Consider the following 25,406-nt stretch of genomic DNA (forward strand, 5'->3'; position numbering starts at 1 on the left):
TTCTGTAAAAATTGACTTAGATCCAGATTAGTAAAACGAAGTTGTTTTCTTTCGTCGTTGATTTCCGTTGCTTTGTTTGATTTGATTCTTTTTGCAAACCGGAGTTCTTAAGTTGAACTTTCTGGTTAGATCTTTTATTCGAGTTTTACCTGTGCATTAGATGAGTACTTAATGTATGCTTGTTTGTTTGTCTGCGATAGAATATCCGGAGTGCACCGCCTGTTACTTCGAGTCTCTAGGTTTCGCAGATCATCAGCAAGGCAAGTCACACTTTGATCATACTTTTCTCATACCCAGTTTTTATGCATTAGATCAATCCTCAAACATTGCATGATTAGGATCTAATTAAATTGTGGGTTATGGGAAGTAGTTGAGGTAGTACCTATTACCTGTTTTATTTTCAAACCCCTGAGAGTTACTTCTACGTTTGCTTATTATGCCATGCTATGCTAGTAGACGTGGATTGGGTGAGTGTATCCATGACAGATGTGAGTTTGTTAATTAATGGTTTATTTAAGGTGGAAACTTAAACACACATCTGGGTGGATTGAGGCACCTGGTTTCCAGGACTTGCCTGTTTTCTCTTCGGACCGCCACCAAGGCTCAAAGGGATCATGAGATTATTCAAACTAGAAACTTTTGTGTGCAGCCACATGCTATTATGGGCTCTAGCATAGTTGACTAAGTCGTGCAAACTCTTACAGGATAGACTAGCAGATGTAGGGGGTGTAGGTTGGTACGGTCTACCCTTTACGTAAGGTGCGAGCGCTTCTGAAATACTATGTCTCGGTCATCCGTTTCTCAAACACCATGTAGTGCGAGAAACCAAACGGAGGCGATCGATTCATGTGGGGAAAAGAGCGCAAACCTCTGCAGAGTGTATAAACTAATCATGGTTAGCCGTGTCCCCGTTATGGACATCTTGAGTATCTAGTACTTGCATATCATATGAATCTCATCATTGTTACTTCTAATTAATATTGTTGGGATATTAGTGAGTACTTTTAATTGGGATTGAGAATGCTGTCAACCATTCTCAATGTTTAACAACCACCATGATAGTTAAATAAATTTATTCCTTTGCAGTAGGGAAAAATTGGCTTTACGCAAAACTGTAACCATAGAGCTTTTCCACCAGCCAAATATGCATGTAGTATAGCTTATTCCATCATGTTTCCTCTATGTGTTACATTGCCAGCATATTCCATGTGCTGACCCATTTCGGGCTGCAACGTTTCATGTTGCAGACTTTTCAGACGACGAGTAAGGTGCTTAGGTCGTGGTTCTATACTCAGTGATGCCGTTGGAGTTGATGGACTCGCTTATTCTTCCAAGTCTTCCGCTGTTATCGTATTTAGATGGCCTTAAGCCATACTTATTTCAATAAGTTCTCTCTTGAGACATTCGATGTAATAAGTGTGTGATTGCTACTCTGTTATAAATCCTCCGAGTACTGTGTGGTGTCAGCATTACTGATCCAGGGATGACACTGAGCACAGAGATTAGACTATTTGAGGTCTGGTCGCTGCAAAGGTGGTATCAGAGCGCACGCTAACTGTAGGACACAGCCACTAAGCTAAAGCCCTAGATCACTACTCTTTCTTCTCATTTCTGACTCCTCATCTTTTCTATTCTTTCGGATGGCGGATACAAGGATCAAGTTCACACAACCGGATGAAAACTCACCTTTTGGATATCACTTGAAGGAAGTCACTAGATACCTGAACATAGGAGTACCAAGTTTCACCGAGACCTTCAACGCCACTTTACCCGAAGAGGAGTGCTGGATGATTCAAGTCTACATTCCAGGAAGGACATTTGCACCAGTCACGGAGCCCATAGAGTTTTCCTTTGATGCACCAACATGGGGCCTAGGAAAGAGCATGGCAGCTCACATCGCCATGGGACGAATTGGAGAAGTTTACCACAACGACCTCAAGAATACTATCTATCATATTTGTGGGCGCCAAGATGAGCATTGGGAGATGATCAACACCAGGAAGGACAGATCAATCACAGCTTATATCCAGGAATTAAACCAACACATCCGACGCCAGGAGAATCAGATGTGCGCAGATATGGAAGATCTGCAGAAGGCTATGACTAAGATCAAGGAGCTAGAAGAGGAACTCAAGGCTACACGTAAAGACTATATGGAAGAAATCGTCGCTCTAGTAAGACAGAACGGCGACCATAAGGAGAAGATTGGAGTATTCATGGGAGGTTCAGCACCCAGAGGAGAAGAGGATGAACCTACTTGTCCAGATAATTATATCATCATCGACGACACCGACTCGGATCCCGACGATAGTGATGATGACTATGTTGATGAAGCTGGAGCAGATATCAAGGAATCTTCATCGGAGCAGTTTTTCTAGTTGACCACCATAACAGTAGTAGAAATTTCCACCATTTAATTAGTTTTAGTCCAAGCACTTTTGTAACGATAGTTAGACCGTTGTATGCCCTCTGTTAGAGCTTAGTTGTGCTGGACTGCTTAGTATCTTGCTTTGAACTCCGGGCAGTATCTTGCTCTCTGTTAGAGCTTGCTTTCTTCTAGTCCTTCTGAGGCTGAAGACCCTTGCCAAGTGGCAAATCCCCATTAGCGTCGCGGGTCCCCGGAGTAGGACTTAATGGATCACCATGGCCCAGACGGCCGCACGAGAAACAGAAGTGGGGGCGTACTGGATATCATACGCATCTGTGCTTTTACGTATGGCCAATTCAATCAAGATCCAGCGCCTCAAGGACATGCTGACATCGAGTGAAACACGGGCTCTGAGGAAGCCCCCAACATGATCAAACTGAACTTGTGTTGCTTGCTTGTCTACTCCATCCGTTTCAGTTTACAAGTCCTGCGCGTATACTCCCTCCGTTTCTGTTTACAGTTTACAAGTATCTGTTTTGCAATCGCCGATCCCCATGAGTCGTTCCGTAGGTTATATGGTAAATTCACTACCCTGGCCCAAACTTGTAGGAGATGGAACTTTAGTTCAGACGGTAACTTGTTACTATCAGGCTAGTCATAGTGCATAGTAACTTAGACTAGTAACATGCATATGTTACTAGTCTATGTTACTACCAACATAGTGGGTAGTAACATAAATGTAGTGTCATGCAAGCCTTCATTTATTATATTGTAGACTCATTTTGCATTGGGGTGCGTTATGTTATGGTAACATATTATGTTACCACAAGCACCTCTCCCCTTATTAACTTCATGCCATATAAGCATATATGTCTTGAGATGTGCTATGTTAGTACCTAAGTTACTCCCCATATGGCTAGCCTCAGTCTCACGACACAGAAGCTTTGCACCGACCCACGACTGGTGGCTATACGTACGCGCGCAGCGCGCAGCGGACGCCGATCGGGGCCGGGGCGTACGTACGAAACGTACGCACGTGGAAACGCGTCGGTGCGCGCCGCAACGGTCGACCGAGCCCACGTGCGGTGCTGCGTTGCTGCACTGGTGCGGCCGTACGTGGACAGGTGCGCAGCGCAGACACATCATCCACGGTTCGGAGCGGCCGGCGGCGCAGTTCACGCCGTGGCTGTTCCTCGTACGGGCTCCGCGCGCGGCCCACGACGGATCGGACGTACTCTGCCGTCTCGCCGACGAGGAATGATGATTGGAGGCTGCGACCGACCGCTGGCGGCCATCGATCCGCTCCGCACGGAGGACGTGCGCGCCATGTCGCGCGGCGGCCGCCGGCCGGCTCGTCACGTTAGTGCTGCCGCAGTGAAGACTCTGGAGATATCGAGCATGTGGCGCCCCCACGCAGCAAGATCCGGTGATAATTGGTCGGGTACTCGGGTGTTACTGGCAGAATTAACGAGCGGTCCGGAGTCCAGGAGGAGGACGAGAGGCTCAGAGAGCGCGTAGACTCGGCGTAAATTAATGTGAAATGCGCAATGTGCATGAGCTGATCGCTGTGGCGCCATGGCAAAAGACGTGCACAACGATCATGCATGCACAAGCAACTCCACTTAGGCGCATGCACAGTGCTCGACCGCCGGGAACGAGAAGATAACCCAGGCAAGAGACAATGGAAAAAAGATTCTTCTGGACGAATATCCTCTCTCTCTCTCTCTCTCTCTCTCTCTCTCTCTCTCTCTCTCTCTCTCTCTTCACTTGGCACAATACGGCGTCTGGTCCATCAAAGGGGTTAAATTTGGCATGCGTGCTTGCCAGTAGTAACGCACGAGTGCGGCGGTTGATGAAACAACATTACAGTATCTACCTCGGATTCGACCATGAAAAGCCGGGGCAGACAGCTGGTGTCAACAAAAAGAAACAAGAGGTTTCTCCCGGAGGTCGCCGAAACGGGACCCATGCTCCTGGGAACGGCGCAGCATACTGTACTGTACGAGGCGTTCGAGTTGCAAACCAGGGTTACCAGGCTAGATAGTTTTGCTGGAAGTAAGTTGTCGGAAAAATCGAATTTGGATCAGTCGATTTCGTAGAAAAGCAACCAGGGTACAAGGCACAACACCGAGGCTGACGCCGGCAACACCGTGGTGAGTGGTAGTGAGGCCCGAGGATGCCGGCAAAGCCTCAGCCAGAAACGAGCCTTAGCCGACAAGTTCGAAGGTTGATGTTTTAGGAGGCAGACGGACAGGCCGACGGTCATGAGCATTTTTGGGACATAAAATGAATAGGGAGATCAGGAGTTTAAAGAAGGTCATCCAACCGTTCATTTTGCATCAGACGGCCCAAAACAAATCGATTAACCCAAAAAAATCAGTCGACTGACCCCTAGTCATGCCCTTAGCACGCCACTTATTTATGCAAAAGGTTCTCAGCGATGTCTAATCAATTGACTCAAACATGAGTGACTATGTCTTAGAGCATCTCTAACCGATCCCACATAACCAGTAAAGAGAGTAAACTTTTCGTTTTGAGGGTCCGGTTTAACTCCTCACAAATTTACTTATCACGTAGGCCGCCACTTCTATTTACTCGGCCATAGATCAATCTCAGGATAAATACTCCACCCCACCAGACCCTCCTGCGCCGTCTCTCTTCGTTAGTTTGCATCGCATCAGCGTCGACGCTGTCCAAATGCACCCCGCACCCCACACCGGCATTCCCCCTACACCCCCACCGACACTTCCAATCAACCGACACCACACCCGACTCCCCCAAAATTGCAGGATCTAGCCGTCGGACGTCGTCATCGTTGATTCGAAGCATGGATTCACACCACAACGCACAGAAAACCCGAGAACACAGCGACGTGCCCCCGTTCTCGCTCCTTCACCGAGTTGCCGCCATCGCCAAAGAGGAAGTACCACGGCATGCGACAATGATCGTGGGGGCATGGGTTTCGAAAATAATCGGCTAGGAGTCCGGTCATCGGCACTAGATTGGCTCATTCCAGTCGGCAGAACTGGTGGCAAGGGCCTGCGACTTGAAGGCAGTGAGCCTCTATGGCAACCGAGTAAAGACCAGCTTCCCCCTTCGACAGACACGAGGTCCAAGGTTTCGCGGCCATCGACCCCCCGATTGGTCTCCCACGACGAGGTGCAGGAGAATCGGGAGGCCTTTGAGCGACTCAACGCAGCGCGTGCCAATGAGGAGTTCATGGTCGAGCAATGCTGGAATAATCCGAATCTCGTCATCGAGGAGAGCCAACGTCTCAAGCTGTATAAGAATGGGGCTACGGACGAGGCCGAGACGTCTAGTGGGTGGGGGGGGGGGGGGGTCATCGACTTTTGCTCCAGCGACTCCGACAACTTTGATGGGTCCAACAATGACATGAATTGGGACGGTCTCATGAACGAGGAGGATTCTTTTTTTTAGTTTTTATTTCCTTCAAATCGATTAGTTTATGCAATGTAGTTTAATCTTCGTGTTATGCAATGTGGTTTGAATAAAAATGTGTGTTCGAATGGACTAATTTAAATTTTTGTTTGAATGGAATTGTGTGATTTTTTTCTCTCGAGGAGCTGAATTTAGAGTTCCGCTAGTAATCACATTTTTTTAACTCCTCGAATATAAGGAGTTAAAGTTTGAGGAGGCATATGAGGGCCTACATTTTGAGGACCAGCTAGAGATGCTCTTAATTGATTTCAGATAACTATTTCTGGGTCAACTGGTATTTATCGGCCCATGATGTCCATTTGATCTACTCTCCTATATGTTTGAGAATACAATCCTCGTAGCCCACTTCATAGACAAGGAAGTTTGAGAGTATATCTCACGTGACGTATAATAAGGCTTCATGGCCAACAGGGTTCTTGATGAGTTTTATGACAGGCTTTGGCGAGGTTACTAATGAACATTTGATGCAAATGTTCAATTACTTGTATCAAGGAAACCTGCCATTATTTTGTCTGAAATTTTGCGCCGTTGGTCTTCTTTACAAAAAAAGTGGATGCAATTTAAATTCAGTTGTTTTGTCCATCTAATTGCCAAACATTAGCTTTAAAATCTTCATGAGTTTGTACCGACTACTTTACGGTAATTTTGCACAATTTGGTTAGGCCAACCCAGAGGACTTTCATGTATGGTCAACGTATTTTAGAGGGCGTTGGTGTCCTACATGAGACCATCCATGAGTTACATATGAAGAAGCTATATTGAGTTATCTTCAAAGTGGGTTTTGAGAAAACTTACCATAATTTAAAGTGACATTTGCTGCAGTAGGCTATGCAGATGGAGGTTTTGCACCTACTTGGTGTCACTGGGTTCATAACTTTCTTTAAGGCGGTACTGTGCGTGTTGACATATGTCATTGTTTCCAAACTATAAAGGGTTTGAGATAAGGGGATCATCAATTATGTTTAATATCCACATCCTTTATTCTTATTACAAGAGCGAAAGAAGATGGGTAGGTGGGCGGTCTCATCCCGCCCTATCTAATGGAGGCCTCTCTATCTTACAGTATGCGGATGACACCCCCATTTTTATATGGAAAAGGTCAATTAACTTGACTGCAATCCTATAATTTTTTAATAACTATGTGTATATTAATAAAAAACTTAATGTAAAATAGGGAAATGAAATTTAAGACGGTGTTAACTAAGGAATTCCATCTAAAGTCTTCTACTTTGTGCAGGAAAAAGCAGTTGTGGACCAATATACACAACTTTTGTATCATGAGGTTAGATTAAATCCCCCTCCCCTCCTTCGCTGGTACCTCGTGCCCCTGTTCTTTTCGCGAGCACTTCGACGATTTGGGGGATGGTGGGCTTGTTCAAATCAATGTTGTGCTCACAGTTTTCATATGTGTTGTCCTTCTTAGATATGTGTTGTCCTTCTTCGATATCCCTAAGGGGGCTAAGCAAAAGCTTGGAGTATTATCGATCCAAGTCTTCTTTTGACAATGTGATGAGTATAAATAGAAAATATCCACTAGCCAAGTGTCTGTAGATTGAAAGATCAAGGGGGGCAAATGGCTCTGATTCCCTTGTTGGAATGAACGATTGCCCAAAAAATGATTATTTAAACTACTTAATTATGATGGGGTTTGGAAAGAACTACCGTGCACTCGGTTTTTTTGGAAAGGTTTGGTTACAGTCATGGGTGATAAAGGGAAACAAGTTTCCATGCCGACTATTGTGGCGGGCGCAACTCTCGAAGTTGCATGTAGAGGTGCACACTGGATTAAAATCCTTGGTTGTATTTGGACTGTAGGTTGATGTTCATCAACTTATTCATGATCCAGATGTTTTCTAGAGGAAGCTCCATATGTCTTGCATCTTCTCTGTTAGGTCTATTTATGCCGAGTTGATCAATGGGGCCAATGTTTTTCACTGAATAACACATTTAGAACCTAAGGTCTCTTAAAATGAGACATGTTACTTGATTTGTTGCCAATATTTTGGCAAAATCAGAAGTTGCCTAAAGTTGACAACTTTTTTAGATATTGGCGAGAACTAATAAGTAACCTCAAAATTTTATGTGGTATATGTGTTGATGTAACAAGAAGTGTTGTTACTGTGACTACGTGGAACGATACACCACTTCTTCTTGCCTTGTCTTTTGCCACTTTTGCTTTTGCACACTATTCATGTTCTTTTAACTTGCCACTATTTTCAAACAAGACGAATGAGTTAACTGGTTGGCTAGAGTGAACCCAACTTAAGGCCCAAATTTGGGTGGGTATGTGTGCTTTATGCTTGGCAATTGGAATTGCCGCAGTAATGTTATCTTTAACATGAATATTTTTTTGCCAAATTATCAACAAATATATGCATTGGATCCGTATGTGGTCTTCACTTGGCTGTGCAGAGGCGTGGAGTCCCTTGTTGGGGAACGTAGTAATTTCAAAAAAATTCCTACGTACACGCAAGATCATGGTGATGGCATAGCAATGAGAGGGGAGAGTGTTGTCCATGTACCCTCGTAGACCGTAAGCGGAAGCGTTAGCACAATGCGGTTGATGTAGTCGTACGTCTTCACGATCCGACCGATCCAAGCACCGAACGTACGGCACCTCCGAGTTCAGCACACGTTCAGCTCGATGATGATCCCCGGGCTCCGATCCAGCAAAGCTTCGGGGATGAGTTCCGTCAGCACGACGGCGTGGTGACGATGATGATGCTCTACCGGCGCAGGGCTTCGCCTAAACTCCGCGACGATATGACCAAGGTGGAATATGGTGGAGGGGGGCACCGCACACGGCTAAGGAACGATCCGTAGATCAACTTGTGTGTCTATGGGGTGCCCCCCGCCCCCGTATATAAAGGAGCCAGGGGGGAGGAGGCGGCCGGCCAAGGAGGGCGCGCCAAGGGGGGAGTCCTACTCCCACCGGGAGTAGGACTCCCTTCTTTCCTAGTTGGAATAGGAGAAGGGGGGAAAGAGGAGGAAGAGGGGAAGGAAAGGGGGGGGCGCCGCCCCCCTTCCCTTGTCCTATTCGGACTAGGAAGGGGAGGGGCGCGCGGCCCCCTCCTGCCTCCTTCCCTCTTCTCCCTCGAGGCCCATGTAGGCCCAATAACCCCCCGGGGGGTTCCGGTAACCTCCCGGTACTCCGGTAAAATGCCGATTTCACCCGGAACGATTCCGATGTCCAAATATAGGCTTCCAATATATCGATCTTTATGTCTCGACCATTTCGAGACTCCTCGTTACGTCCGTGATCACATCCGGGACTCCGAACAAACTTCGGTACATCAAAACTTATAAACTCATAATAAAACTGTCATCGTAACGTTAAGCGTGCGGACCCTACGGGTTCGAGAACTATGTAGACATGACCTAGAACTATTCTCGGTCAATAACCAATAGCGGAACCTGGATGCCCATATTGGTTCCTACATATTCTACGAAGATCTTTATCGGTCAAACCGCATAACAACATACGTTGTTCCCTTTGTCATCGGTATGTTACTTGCCCGAGATTTGATCGTCGGTATCCAATACCTAGTTCAATCTCGTTACCGGCAAGTCTCTTTACTCGTTCCGTAATGCATCATCCCGTAACCAACTCATTTGGTCACATTGCTTGCAAGGCTTATAATGATGTGCATTACCGAGAGGGCCCAGAGATACCTCTCCGACAATCGGAGTGACAAAACCTAATCTCGAAATACGCCAACTCAACATGTACCTTCGGAGACACCTGTAGTACTCCTTTATAATCACCCAGTTACGTTGTGACGTTTGGTAGTACCCAAAGTGTTCCTCCGGTAAACGGGAGTTGCATAATTCTCATAGTTACAGGAACATGTATAAGTCATGAAGAAAGCAATAGCAATATACTAAACGATCAAGTGCTAGGCTAACGGAATGGGTCATGTCAATCACATCATTCTCCTAATGATGTGATCCCATTAATCAAATGACAACACATGTCTATGGTTAGGAAACATAACCATCTTTGATTAATGAGCTAGTCAAGTAGAGGCATACTAGTGACTATATGTTTGTCTATGTATTCACACATGTATCATGTTTCCGGTTAATACAATTCTAGCATGAATAATAAACATTTATCATGATATGAGGAAATAAATAATAACTTTATTATTGCCTCTAGGGCATATTTCCTTCAGTCTCCCACTTGCACTAGAGTCAATAATCTAGATTACATAGTAATGATTCTAACACCCATGGAGTCTTGGTGCTGATCATGTTTTGCTCGTGAGAGTGGCTTAGTCAACGGGTCTGCAACATTCAGATCCGTATGTATCTTGCAAATCTCTATGTCTCCCACTTGGACTTGGTCCCGAATGGAATTGAAGCGTCTCTTGATGTGCTTGGTCCTCTTGTGAAATCTGGATTCCTTTGCCAAGGCAATTGCACCAGTATTGTCACAGAAGATTTTCATTGGTCCCGATGCACTAGGTATGACACCTAGATCGGAAATGAACTCCTTCATCCAGACTCCTTCATTTGCTGCTTCCGAAGCAGCTATGTACTCCGCTTCACATGTAGATCCCGCCACGACGCTTTGTTTAGAACTGCACCAACTTACAGCTCCACCGTTTAATAAAAACACGTATCCGGTTTGCGATTTAGAATCGTCCGGATCAGTGTCAAAGCTTGCATCGACGTAACCATTTACGACTAGCTCTTTGTCACCTCCATATACGAGAAACATATCCTTAGTCCTTTTCAGGTATTTCAGGATGTTCTTGACCGCTGTCCAGTGATCCACTCCTGGATTACTTTGGTACCTTCCTGCCAAGCTTATTGCTAAGCATACGTCAGGTCTGGTACACAGCATTGCATACATGATAGAGCCTATGGCTGAAGCATAGGGAACATCTTTCATTTTCTCTCTATCTTCTGCTGTGGTCGGGCATTGAGTTTGACTCAACTTCACACCTTGTAGTACGGGCAAGAACCCTTTCTTTGCCTGATCCATTTTGAACTTTTTCAAAATTTTATCAAGGTATGTGCTTTGTGAAAGTCCTATTAAGCGTCTTGATCTATCTCTATAGATCTTGATGCCCAATATGTAAGCAGCTTCACCGAGGTCTTTCATTGAAAAACTTTTATTCAAGTATCCCTTTATGCTATCCAGAAATTCTATATCATTTCCAATTAATAATATGTCATCTACATATAATATCAGAAATGCTACAGAGCTCCCACTCACTTTCTTGTAAATACAGGCTTCTCCAAAAGTCTGTATAAAACCATATGCTTTGATCACACTATCAAAGCGTTTATTCCAACTCCGAGATGCTTGCACCAGTCCATAAATGGAACGCTGGAGCTTGCACACTTTGTTAGCACCTTTTGGATCAACAAAACCTTCTGGCTGCATCATATACAACTCTTCTTCCAGAAATCCATTCAAGAATGCAGTTTTGACATCCATTTGCCAAATTTCATAATCATGAAATGCAGCAATAGCTAACATGATTCGGACAGACTTAAGCATCGCTACGGGTGAGAAAGTCTCATCGTAGTCAACTCCTTGAACTTGTCGAAAACCTTTCGCAACAAGTCGAGCTTTATAGACAGTTACATTACCATCAGCGTCAGTCTTCTTCTTAAAGATCCATTTATTCTCAATTGCTTGCCGATCATCGGGCAAGTCAACCAAAGTCCATACTTTGTTTTCATACATGGATCCCATCTCAGATTTCATGGCCTCTAGCCATTTTGCGGAATCTGGGCTCATCATCGCTTCCTCATAGTTCGTAGGTTCATCATGGTCAAGCAACATGACTTCCAGAATTGGATTACCGTACCACTCTGGTGCGGATCTTACTCTGGTAGACCTACGAGGTTCAGTAGAAACTTGATCTGAAGTTTCATGATCAATATCATTAGCTTCCTCACTAATTGGTGTAGTTGTCACAGGAACCGGTTCTTGTGATGAACTACTTTCCAATAAGGGAGTAGATACAGTTATCTCATCAAGTTCTACTTTCCTCCCACTCACTTCTTTCGAGAGAAACTCCTTCTCTAGAAAGGATCCGATTTTAGCAACGAAAATCTTGCCCTCAGATCTGTGATAGAAGGTGTACCCAATAGTCTCTTTTGGGTATCCTATGAAGACACATTTCTCCGATTTGGGTTCGAGCTTATCTGGTTGAAGTTTCTTCACATAAGCATCGCAGCCCCAAACTTTAAGAAACGACAACTTTGGTTTCTTGCCAAACCACAGTTCATAAGGCGTCGTCTCAACGGATTTTGATGGTGCCCTATTTAACGTGAATGCGGCCGTCTCTAAAGCATAACCCCAAAACGATAGCGGTAAATCAGTAAGAGACATCATAGATCGCACCATATCTAGTAAAGTACGATTACGACGTTCGGACACACCATTTCGTTGTGGTGTTCCGGGTGGCGTGAGTTGCGAAACTATTCCGCATTGTTTCAAGTGTAGACCAAACTCGTAACTCAAATATTCTCCTCCACGATCAGATCGTAGAAATTTTATTTTCTTGTTACGATGATTTTCCACTTCACTCTGAAATTCTTTGAACTTTTCAAATGTTTCAGACTTGTGTTTCATCAAGTAGATATACCCATATCTGCTCAAATCATCTGTGAAGGTGAGAAAATAACGATACCCGCCGCGAGCCTCAACATTCATTGGACCACAAACATCAGTATGTATGATTTCCAACAAATCAGTTGCTCGCTCCATAGTTCCGGAGAACGGCGTTTTAGTCATCTTGCCCATGAGGCACGGTTCGCAAGTACCAAGTGATTCATAATCAAGTGATTCCAAAAGCCCATCAGTATGGAGTTTCTTCATGCGCTTTACACCGATATGACCTAAACGGCAGTGCCACAAATAAGTTGCACTATCGTTATCAACTCTGCATCTTTTGGTTTCAACACTATGAATATGTGTATCACTACTATCGAGATTCAATAAAAATAGACCACTTTTCAAGGGTGCATGACCATAAAAGATATTACTCATATAAATAGAACAACCATTATTCTCTGATTTAAATGAATAACCGTCTCGCATCAAACAAGATCCAGATATAATGTTCATGCTCAACGCTGGCACCAAATAACAATTATTTAGGTCTAAAACTAATCCCGATGGTAGATGTAGAGGTAGCGTGCCGACCGCGATCACATCGACTTTGGAACCATTTCCCACGCGCATCGTCACCTCGTCCTTAGCCAATCTTCGCTTAATCCGTAGTCCCTGTTTCGAGTTGCAAATATTAGCAACAGAACCAGTATCAAATACCCAGGTGCTACTGCGAGCATTAGTAAGGTACACATCAATAACATGTATATCACATATACCTTTGTTCACTTTGCCATCCTTCTTATCCGCCAAATACTTGGGGCAGTTCCGCTTCCAGTGTCCAGTCTGCTTGCAGTAGAAGCACTCAGTTTCAGGCTTAGGTCCAGACTTGGGTTTCTTCTCTTGAGCAGCAACTTGCTTGCTGTTCTTTTTGAAGTTCCCCTTCTTCTTCCCTTTGCCCTTTTTCTTGAAACTGGTGGTCTTGTTAACCATCAACACTTGATGCTCCTTCTTGATTTCTACCTCCGCGGCTTTTAGCATCGCGAAGAGCTCGGGAATAGTCTTGTTCATCCCTTGCATATTATAGTTCATCACGAAGCTCTTGTAGCTTGGTGGCAGTGATTGAAGAATTCTGTCAATGACACTATCATCAGGAAGATTAACTCCCAGTTGAATCAAGTGATTATTATACCCAGACATTTTGAGTATATGTTCACTGACAGAACTATTCTCCTCCATCTTGCAGCTATAGAACTTATTGGAGACTTCATATCTCTCAATCCGGGCATTTGCTTGAAATATTAACTTCAACTCCTGGAACATCTCATATGCTCCATGACGTTCAAAACGTCGTTGAAGACCCGGTTCTAAGCCGTAAAGCATGGCACACTGAACTATCGAGTAGTCATCAGCTTTGCTCTGCCAGACGTTCTTAACGTCGTCAGTTGCATCAGCAGCAGGCCTGGCACCCAGCGGTGCTTCCAGGACGTAACTTTTCTGTGCAGCAATGAGGATAATCCTCAGGTTACGGACCCAGTCCGTGTAATTGCTACCATCATCTTTCAACTTTGCTTTCTCAAGGAACGCATTAAAATTCAACGGAACAACAGCACGAGCCATCTATCTACAAACAAACATAGACAAGCAAAATACTATCAGGTACTAAGTTCATGATAAATTTAAGTTCAATTAATCATATTACTTAAGAACTCCCACTTAGACAGACATCTCTCTAGTCATCTAAGTGATCACGTGATCCAAATCAACTAAACCATGTCCGATCATCACGTGAGATGGAGTAGTTTCAATGGTGAACATCACTATGTTGATCATATCTACTATATGATTCACGTTCGACCTTTCGGTCTCCGTGTTCCGAGGCCATATCTGTATATGCTAGGCTCGTCAAGTATGACCTGAGTATTCCGCGTGTGCAACTGTTTTGCACCCGTTGTATTTGAACGTAGAGCCTATCACACCCGATCATCACGTGGTGTCTCAGCACGAAGAACTTTCGCAACGGTGCATACTCAGGGAGAACACTTCTTGATTATTAGTGAGAGATCATCTTAAAATGCTACCGTCAATCAAAGCAAGATAAGATGCATAAAGGATAAACATCACATGCAATCAATATAAGTGATATGATATGGCCATCATCATCTTGTGCTTGTGATCTCCATCTTCGAAGCACCGTCGTGATCACCATCGTCACCGGCGCGACACCTTGATCTCCATCGTAGCATCGTTGTCGTTACGCCATCTATTGCTTCTACGACTATCGCTACCGCTTAGAGATAAAGTAAAGCAATTACAGGGCGTTTGCATTTCATACAATAAAGCGACAACCATATGGCTCCTGCCAGTTGCCGATAACTTCGGTTACAAAACATGATCATCTCATACAATAAAATATAGCATCACGTCTTGACCATATCACATCACAACATGCCCTGCAAAAACAAGTTAGACGTCCTCTACTTTGTTGTTGCAAATTTTACGTGGCTGCTACGGGCTTTAGCAAGAACCGTTCTTACCTACGCATAAAAACCACAACGATAGTTCGTCAAGTTGGTGCTGTTTTAACCTTCGCAAGGACCGGGCGTAGCCACACTCGATTCAGCTAAAGTGAGAGAGACAGACACCCGCCAGCCACCTTTAAGCACGAGTGCTCGTAACGGTGAAACCAGTCTCGCGTAAGCGTACGCGTAATGTCGGTCCGGGCCGCTTCATCTCACAATACCGCCGAACCAAAGTATGACATGCTGGTAAGCAGTATGACTTGTATCGCCCACAACTCACTTGTGTTCTACTCGTGCATATAACATCAACGCATAAAACCTAGGCTCGGATGCCACTGTTGGGGAACGTAGTAATTTCAAAAAAATTCCTACGTACACGCAAGATCATGGTGATGGCATAGCAACGAGAGGGGAGAGTGTTGTCCACGTACCCTCGTAGACCGTAAGCGGAAGCGTTAGCACAACGCGGTTGATGTAGTCGTACGTCTTCACGATCCGACCGATCCAAGCACCGAACGTACGGCACCTCCGAGTTCAGCACACGTTCAGCTCGATGACGATCCCCGGGCTCCGATCCAGCAAAGCTTCGGGGATGAGTTCCGTCAGCACGACGGCGTGGTGACGATGATGATGCTCTACCGGCGCAGGGCTTCGCCTAAACTCCGCGACGATATGACCGAGGTGGAATATGGTGGAGGGGGGCACCGCACACGGCTAAGGAACGATCCGTAGATCAACTTGTGTGTCTATGGGGTGCCCCCCGCCCCCGTATATAAAGGAGCCAGGGGGAGGAGGCGGCCGGCCAAGGAGGGCGCGCCAAGGGGGGAGTCCTACTCCCACCGGGAGTAGGACTCCCTTCTTTCCTAGTTGGAATAGGAGAAGGGGGGAAAGAGGAGGAAGAGGGGAAGGAAAGGGGGGGGCGCCGCCCCCCTTCCCTTGTCCTATTCGGACTAGGAAGGGGAGGGGCGCGCGGCCCCCTCCTGCCTCCTTCCCTCTTCTCCCTCGAGGCCCATGTAGGCCCAATAACCCCCCGGGGGGTTCCGGTAACCTCCCGGTACTCCGGTAAAATGCCGATTTCACCCGGAACGATTCCGATGTCCAAATATAGGCTTCCAATATATCGATCTTTATGTCTCGACCATTTCGAGACTCCTCGTTACGTCCGTGATCACATCCGGGACTCCGAACAAACTTCGGTACATCAAAACTTATAAACTCATAATAAAACTGTCATCGTAACGTTAAGCGTGCGGACCCTACGGGTTCGAGAACTATGTAGACATGACCTAGAACTATTCTCGGTCAATAACCAATAGCGGAACCTGGATGCCCATATTGGTTCCTACATATTCTACGAAGATCTTTATCGGTCAAACCGCATAACAACATACGTTGTTCCCTTTGTCATCGGTATGTTACTTGCCCGAGATTTGATCGTCGGTATCCAATACCTAGTTCAATCTCGTTACCGGCAAGTCTCTTTACTCGTTCCGTAATGCATCATCCCGTAACCAACTCATTTGGTCACATTGCTTGCAAGGCTTATAATGATGTGCATTACCGAGAGGGCCCAGAGATACCTCTCCGACAATCGGAGTGACAAAACCTAATCTCGAAATACGCCAACTCAACATGTACCTTCGGAGACACCTGTAGTACTCCTTTATAATCACCCAGTTACGTTGTGACGTTTGGTAGTACCCAAAGTGTTCCTCCGGTAAACGGGAGTTGCATAATTCTCATAGTTACAGGAACATGTATAAGTCATGAAGAAAGCAATAGCAATATACTAAACGATCAATTGCTAGGCTAACGGAATGGGCCATGTCAATCACATCATTCTCCTAATGATGTGATCCCATTAATCAAATGACAACACATGTCTATGGTTAGGAAACACAACCATCTTTGATTAATGAGCTAGTCAAGTAGAGGCATACTAGTGACTATATGTTTGTCTATGTATTCACACATGTATCATGTTTCCGGTTAATACAATTCTAGCATGAATAATAAACATTTATCATGATATGAGGAAATAAATAATAACTTTATTATTGCCTCTAGGGCATATTTCCTTCATCCCTCCCTTTTTGCTACATGGATGAGGTCGAGCAAGAAGAGGATGAGCCGGAGCCCTCCTCCCCGCCCGTCCAGCTGGTGCCCGGCACCGTCGTCGCGGACATCTCCGACGATGAAGACTAGCTAGGGTAGTACGTAGTATGTAGTATGTAGGATTTCTTTGCATGCTTTGTATGGATCTAGGGGGTGAAATATGAGAGAAGTGGATGCAGAGTGGCTAATTTAAAGCGTGACCGGTCACTGTACGCGGACACGCCCGGTCGCGTACACGGGCGTTTGAGGGGCCGAATTTTCAAAATCCGGCTGTAGATGCTCTAATGGCTTCCCTCATTTGCCGACTCATGTCGTCATTACTTTGTCTCTCCTCATCTTCCCCGCGACTTTCATGCTACTCATCACATGTGATTGCATTAGATAACTCTATCATGGCCTCTATACGCCTTAAATCTTAGATGACTTCACCTCCACCACTGCCTCCACCGATGACACCCCTCCATATCGTCTTGCCTCCGCCGCAGTCCAAACTCACCGCAACTGCAGTCATGTCTATTAGACTAATATGTCACAATATGTGACATATGGCTCCTGTCCAAGGATTGAAAGGAGTTGGCATTGGAGGGGCACCACCGGCGGGCTTGTAGCCCTTGTTCTTGCCCTTCCCCTTGCCATAGCCGGTGGCATGAGGGTTGTGGGTGGGGGCAGGAGCCCGCCATGGCTGGCCATCGCCTGCACCGGAAGGAGCGCCACCGTCACCCCTGGAGGACGAACCGCCGCCGCTGGGAGGAGTGGGAACCGGTCCTTTGGCAGCGTAGAAAGCGGAGGCCCAGGTGTTGTTGGAGCGCCAAGAGGCCTTCATCTCGTGGAGCAGCAGGATGTTGCGGAAGTTGAGGAAGGTAGGGAACGGCGTAAGGAGGGGGATCAGAGCGCTCGTGAAGGCCCTTGATGACGTTGGTGACGAGCTCGGGATCGGAGACAGGTGCACCAACCTCGGCAAGGGCATCAGCCGCCGTCTTTTGCAGGTGAAGGTACTCAGTGATGGACCGATCCTCGTGCTTGATGTTGTGGAACTCCTCGGCGAGATAAATCTTGCAACTCTTTTTGTTGTCATTGAAGAGCGTGAGGGCGGAGGTCCAGACCTTGTACGTCATGGCGGTGGCGGGGTCAGTGGGCATGACGTGGTCGACGATGTCCATGGCCATGGAGCCGTAGAGCCAGCGGAGCACCTGGACGCCGAGGCGGAGCCACGTGGGTCGGCGGAGGGTGTCTCGGTGGTGAGGTGGTCCTCGAGGGCGTAGGTGGTGACGGCGATGTTGAAGAAGGTCCTCCACTTGGGGAAGACGGCGCTCTTGAACTCGAGGACGATGGGGACGAGGGAGCGGACGCTTGGGATGGCGGTGGCCTGCGCCCAAAGGGCGGCGTTGGGGTGGGGAACAGGTGGTTCAAAGGGCGCCATGGGAGGGGAGGGAGGTGGTTGCTGACGGCGCGGGAACAGAGGCTGGCGGCGCTAGGGTTAGAGGGAGCGGAAGCGAGAGGGTTTTCTTAGGCTCTGATGCCATGAAAGATTTAGGAATACTTGCCACACTTGGGCTTTTCCATTGCATGTCAATATATAGACAGAATTACAATCCTAACCATAAATGGAAGATGACAATAATATCGATACTCCTCGATTTAGGGGATTAGGATATATGTCACGATGCATGACATATTAGTCTAACAATGTCACTCACAACCTACCATCCGCCTTAGTAGACCATGAATTAGGAATACACATAGTTTATGTAAATCTCAAACTTACCGTGGTCCGGTTATTTGATATGAGAAACTTGACGAGGGTATGTTCGTTAGTTATCTTGTTGGTGTGACCGTGTCTACGCCACTGATATTCACTGTTACTTCGCCAACATGGGCCCGGTGTGTTACTGTGTCGGTGTGTCCTATGATCTCTCATGATCGCGATGGACGCGTGGCACGACAAGCACATCACACCATCACTCGCGCTGCAATGTTGTTCATTAGAAAGAAAGAGAATGCAAAGTTCGTTTCTTGTGTTTACCCGATTTCTTCACATCAATTTTTTGCAAACTCTGCAGTTGGTTTTCAGTAATGAAAATCGGAAGGGAAACCCTTCTTTGATCAATTTTTTTTTTTGCAAACGCGCCATGCCACATCACAAAGTTACCCCTGCCTTCATGGCAGTATGGCTGGGGGGGCCACTTGAAAGCCTCATGTGTGGTCTCTGCTTAAGCATCTGGCAAATGATTGTGCTCCCTTGCACGGCCTAATCATTACGGCGCCCTGATCACAAGGAAATACTATCGGAGAACACCGGCGTCGGGCAGGCAGGCCTCCCTTGCACGGCAGCCTTTGCGTTGCCACGGAGGCCCCAACAAAATCCAGGTGGATCCGCCCCCGAAAGCTCATACAAAGCCGAGCTGTGACCGAATCAAATCACGCCCGCTGCCGCGCGCGTCCTGCCTGGTGTGCTCCTCCGCTGCTTCCTGCTTCCCCCGGCGAGCGAGCCAGAGCCACCACCTCCCCTGCAGCGCCACGAGCCCCCTCATTATTGGCCCGCTGCCAAACGCCAGTACACGCCCGGTGCTCTGGTCCACCTCGTCTCCTCCCCTGCACGTGCACTCACTCACTAGCCATGCAGAGGCCCCTCCTTCCTCTCCGGTGGTACGTGCGTGCCCGCGCAGGGGCTCGCACGGACGGTAGCGCCAGCCGTGGGCTGGCGCCGTGCGCCCGTATCGGCACCACGGCGCCGCGGCAAGATCGTGTCCCTCCCGCCCCGTGCCAACGCCGCTAAAACTACTACCCCCCTTGCCGCCCGGTGTCTCCCCCGCGGCCGGAAGCGTCCATGGCAACCTCGGCCGGGCGCGTGCTTTACAGCGGCACGGCGTCGCCATCAGGATCGATCGGATCAGGAGCTGGCTTTGCAGCTGGAGTGTGCGGAGGGCCAAGGATCCCAGCCCCGATCGCCCGGCCGGAGCGCGCCCGCTTTACAGCGCCCGGAGCGCACCTACGCGCCCGTGGCTCGACATTATACGATCCGTGCCATCGCGCACACATACTGTCAGATATCACGGTCGTTCGTTGGGGGAATATCGGCCCGGCACCGTGACCTGGTTCCCTCTGTCCGGCCGACGAGGCTTCACGCCCGCACCCAGCTTCAGACTGGTAGCGTTTATTTGTTAATCAGCTCCATTAATGGGCGCTGATATTTTACTCATGGTTAGAGCATCTCCAACAGCCGCGCTATAGCGCCACGCGTAAAAAACCTTTTAGCGCGCGTTGCGGCTGGTTTTGCGCGCCCGCCTGCGCTGGCTCCAGCAGCCGCGCCATAATGCAGCGCGCGCGCCGTTCCAGCAGAGCGCAAAAATACAGCGCGCGACTCGCCAGGCATTTTGCGTATATGGATATTTTGGACAAATGAACATGTAAAATTTGACACAAACAAGTTGATGAATAAAAGTTAATGCCCACAAGTTCATCAAAATCATGCCCACAAGTTCATCCAACCAAGTTCAAATGCAAACTAAAAGTTCAAGACATGAAAGACACATCAAGCTCCGGCGGTGGCGACGCCAGCGCTCGCCGCGCTAGGGTTTCCGGCGGCGGCGGCGGCGACGGCAGGGGGTCGCGGATGTACAGCGGGGTGAGCGGGGCGCCGGTGTGCGCGTCCATGGCGGGGGGCAGGGCGCCGACGCCGGCGCGCGCGGGGCGTAGGACGAGGAGAGGGAGAGAGTGCGGGCGCGAGCGCTCGAGTGTGCCTCGCGCTGTAGCTGGCGCTTCAAATACACCGCGCGGATAAGTGTTTTTGACCGCGCGCTCAACCCGTTATCGCGCGCACGCCGTTTTTGCGCGCCCGCTGGAGCGAGCCGCCGCGTTGCGCGCGCGCTAAAAAGGCCTATTTTACGGCGCGGCGCTAGTTTAGCGCGGCTGTTGGAGATGCTCTTAGTACTACCTAGACGCGTAAATTAGTGTGCAATGGTGGTCCAGGAACATCGTCCGTGTCTGCGAGTTAGTAATCCTTTCACTCACACCGAGTGGCCCCTGAGGATGGATCGGGCCAGAGTAGATACAACTTGACAACCCGAGCCCGTGCACGAGCTCCACCTCCGTGGCCTGTACCTCGGATACTTTTAATGGGGGTACGAGGGCGGGCGCGAATGCTCGAGCTGGTGCCGGCGTCGACGCACGCAGCAGCTGGTGACTGTGGTCCAGGGACGCAAAATATGAGCCCCGTACGTACAACACGGCCTTTGGATATGGTTTCGATCCACTTTCCAGTGGAACGAGACGGTGCTTTGTTGGGCGTGTACTCCCCAGCCATGCAAAGCGCGCCAGGCCGCATTGTACCCTCGCGACGTTAAAAACTGGTTGACAACCCGTCTTCTTGTACGTGCCGTGCTACTTTGGAGCCAAATTAATCGTCCGAGCCATCGGCGGCGTTAGAAAACCAAGTAAGTATGAACAGCCCCCGGCACGGCACGAATGACTTGCTACCAAAGACGATCATGGTGGGGCGAAGGACCACGGGCGAAAGAAGGCGATTTTCTGATGGACTTTGGGCTCGGGATAAGAAGGTGCCACAGGATTTGTCGGTTGCTGGGCTCGGAATTCGTAGCCCGTTTTGATTAATGGGACGGTCCGTGTTCGTTAAGAAGCAGTGGTTGGACCGTTGGAGCTATGAGCTCGTATAGTACTACTTACGTTCTTTTTCTTCGCGGCAACGCCAAGGGCTCACAGACAAGCTTGGTGTGCAGTGTTCAGTGCGACAGGGTAATAAGTCCAGATTTTGTCTGCTGAAAGGTAGGCGGGCTTTATTTAGTGTACTATACTAATACTACTGCTAATCCCATGGGCGAGTTAAATATCGCATCAAGTGGCAGGAAATTTCGCCGCAAGTTTTTAGAGCCAAGGCAACGAGATCAGATCGGCTTCCCGACCGTCCATGCTAGCTTGGCATAATTACTGACACCAGCTCGGGGGATAAGGAGAGCCACCAGAGAACTGATAAAGATGCGGACAGCTGATCTTCGTCTTTTAAGGATGTCAACATCACACTATGGGTGGTCATTACTGGAGCACTAAAAAATAGCTACCGTCACGGACTAATCAACCGCCGTGACAGGCCGTGCGAATGGAAATTTGCACCCCGCTAAAATCTCATCGAACTTCTTGGCAGCATGATGGCCAAGTCATGCTCAAGCTTCTGAGCTTGCTATGTTCGGTGTCTGCACTCTGTAAAGGCGGCATTAAGTTTTTCTTTGACGGTATAGGCGGCATTAAGTTAACCCCGGGCCTCGGCCTTGTATGTGAAATCTCATCGAACGTTGCAGGGGAAACGTCAAGGGTCGTGTTTGTTACCTTCGGTAAAGGCTCTGCACAAGAATACAAAACCATTGCCATGGCAGCAGGCATCGGCGTGACAGCGCCACCCTTTTCCAGAGCCCTGCGGCAGCGAGCGGCCGCGCGTGCGCACACACACACACACACACACATACACAGGACCACGTCTGCCAGAGCGGGTTCGTGCGGTGCGCGCGCGCGCGCGCACGGGTATGCATGCAGGCATGCACGGGGAGGTGGGCGCCAACCGCGGAGCGGGCGGCTTTACCTGCGCCGTGTCCGTCCGGCGGTGGTCACGCCGGCGCATTAAAAGAGGACACGCGCGCGCGCACAGAACTCAAGTGACCAACAACAAAGCTGCCCATGGTTCACAAGCAAAAGCGAGGCCGCCGATCGTGTCATCGAGGGCGCCAGCCTTGTTCACGTACGGCGGTACGACGCCTCAACGGCCCTCACGGGGGACGCGCACGGTGCAGCCACAGGCAGCGGCGGGCGCGCCCACGGGCCACCCGCGCGTGTGCAGCCGTGCAAGTTGCCCACCGGCGAGGCGATGACAACGGGACAAAGCCTTCCTTTTGGGACGAGCATGAGCATGCCGTGGCGCCAGGCAAGGAAAGGGACGGGCGTGCGTGCACGGGCACGCCCAGCTGCTCCCTAATCCTCTCCCGATGTCCCTTTCCTCCTGCTTAAGAAAAGAAAAGCAGAGCGATTGCTTCCTAGCAATTAGTTACCGCCAGCCACTAGGCCAATGATGCACGTTCAGATGCTCTTGCTTGGCTTGCAGACATGCAATGCAAATTGGATGAGTATGCTGAACACTCAAGGAAAGCATGCACGCACGTACGTACCCTCTGTAAAGCGTAGCCCGAACTCTTGGTGGTTGGTCAACTAATGCAACGGGGTTAGCCGTTGTAAAGCATGAGCGCGTGATCCTGTAATAAGTTTTTGCGCGATCCCTTTACGGTTGGATCTTGGATGGATGGATCGAAGTTTCGCAGGATCTGGTTAATCTCCTCGTGGATACTATACTACTACTACTGTACTGACTGCAAAAGCATCATGCAGCTGCACCCACCCGTCGTGGTTGGTAAATGAATAAGATTCCGCACAGCCAGGCCCTAACGGTATCCAAACCAACACATGCACACAGGAAAAAGATACTACCCATCCATCCATGGAGGGGAACACAAGGGTTGGATCCCTGGGAAGAACAGCGTTAATTTCCGGGACGTTGTTTCTTGGCAATTGATGGTACATGACGCACGTGAACACGGCTTAATTTACTTGCGTATCCATGCACACGAAGTAACATGGCCTGGTTTACTTTTCTCACTTAGTAGTAGTAGCATACAAGTGTTGTTGTTTAATCGAATCGATCCCTCCTTCGAGGGGAAAAAGGAAGAAGAAAGATTAACTGCCGACGCCGGCGGGATCAGCTGGTCACGACCTCGCCACCGTCCGCGCGAGCCGCTGCACCTTGGCGGCGATCTCTGGGGGCACTCGCACGACCGATCGGTGCGGCTCCTTGCACCGCCGGAGGTCGAGCCCCAGCGCGTCCGATACGTCCTCGGAGCTCCATCCGGCGCGCCTGAGCGAGTCTGAGCACCGGTCCGTCTTCAGGAGGAGTGTGTCGAGCACGGCCTCCGCGTCGGCGGCTGGCGGAGCCTCCTCGCCGTCGAACATCCCGGACGCGGCCACCTCCACCATCTCGTCCACCTCCCTGTCCCTCCAGCCACCTTTCTTGAGCACCGATCCGAGCTTGTCCAGGTAGTTGTCGACCCAGCGCGGCGTCGACCTCCGAGGTGGCGAGCAGCAGCCTGACGAGGATGTGGATGCGGTGGAGGCTTCGGAGGACGACGAGTCGCGGCGGCGCCTGTCGGAGGCCGCGTCGCTCCAGAACTCGATCCAGCGTGGGGCCTGGCCGCCGCAGGCCGCGTCGAGGCTGCGGCGGGTGCACGGCGTGCTCGTGCCGGAAGAGGGCATCGCCGCGAACGGGGAGGAGATGTCCATCGGCTGGAAGGACGACTCCCGGGTAAAGAAGTGGACGACGTCGAGGCCGCAGCAGAGGACGCGGTCGTCGGTGACGAAGAACACGGGGTTCCCGGCGAGGGAGGGGGTGCAGGGCAGGTAGCACCGATCGAAGAGCGGCACCAGCAGCGGCGCGCGCCGTATGGCGGAGCGAGCGAGCCGCCTCGCGCGGTCGGGGTCGGCCGGCCTCTTGCCCCAGCACCGGGGCCACAGCGCGCCCCTCGCGATCTGGAGCGACGCGGCGGCGACGGGCAGGTCGAACGCGGCGCGGAGCCCCGCGCGGGAGCGCCAGTCCGGGAACCCGGGGCCTGACGGCAGCCCGAGGGCCAGCACGGCTCGGAGGTCGGGCGGGAAGGTGAACCCCATCTCGGCCTCGGCGCGGGCGAGCTCCGTGTCGGAGAGGCCCGGGAGGATGGCCACCCCGGACGCCCGGAGGTGCGAGAGCACGGACGACGCCAGGCCCTGGAAGGAGTAGAGCCCGTGGCGCGGGGAGGCCGACGCCGAGGAAGGGCCGGCCGCGGCCCGCGTGGAGAGACGGCGCAGGCCGGCCGCGTGCGCCGCCGGAGCCATGCCCGCCATCCGGTGCTCCACATCCACCATCGCGACGGTCCGACTCGCCGCGGCGAGCGGCTGCTTTCCCCTGTGCGTCTTGGCGTTTGGATGCGGGGAGCGGGGAGCTTGGGAGAGGCGGAGAAAAACGGCTGAGAGTGAAGAAGACGGGCGGACACGGTGGTAACGGAGTACGCTATATAGCGGGAGGCAGCCGTGGGCGTGGGGGTGTGTGGAGGGTGGAGGACAAGCCTGGGCCCAGAGGCCATGGGCCGTGGCCCCACCTGGGAGATCTGAGGTCCTGCCGCTGGGTGTTGCGTGGGCCCAGCCACAGCGATGCCACAGCATAGACGACGCTCTAATCCAGACAAGAAAAAATATAAACGAAGAGGCGACGCTGATCGGTGTCAGGCAAGCAGCCTACATTGTGATCAAGTGGTTTGTGTTAGTGTTTTTGTCTATACTTTTT

General features: G+C 49.6%; 1 protein-coding gene across 1 annotated transcript; it reads right to left on the reverse strand.

Annotated features, from left to right (window-relative positions):
* Window positions 1-23,625: 23,625 nt before the first annotated feature.
* On the reverse strand, window positions 23,626-25,095 carry LOC123112191 (uncharacterized). Its single transcript, XM_044533124.1, has one exon. It carries the CDS (start codon window positions 24,986-24,988, stop codon window positions 23,801-23,803), a length of 1,188 nt encoding a protein of 395 aa, XP_044389059.1. The 5' UTR covers window positions 24,989-25,095; the 3' UTR covers window positions 23,626-23,800.
* Between the last annotated feature and the right edge of the window lie 311 nt (window positions 25,096-25,406).

This window comes from Triticum aestivum, chromosome 5B (genome assembly GCF_018294505.1).
Source record: "Triticum aestivum cultivar Chinese Spring chromosome 5B, IWGSC CS RefSeq v2.1, whole genome shotgun sequence".
Taxonomy (NCBI): Eukaryota; Viridiplantae; Streptophyta; class Magnoliopsida; order Poales; family Poaceae; genus Triticum; species Triticum aestivum.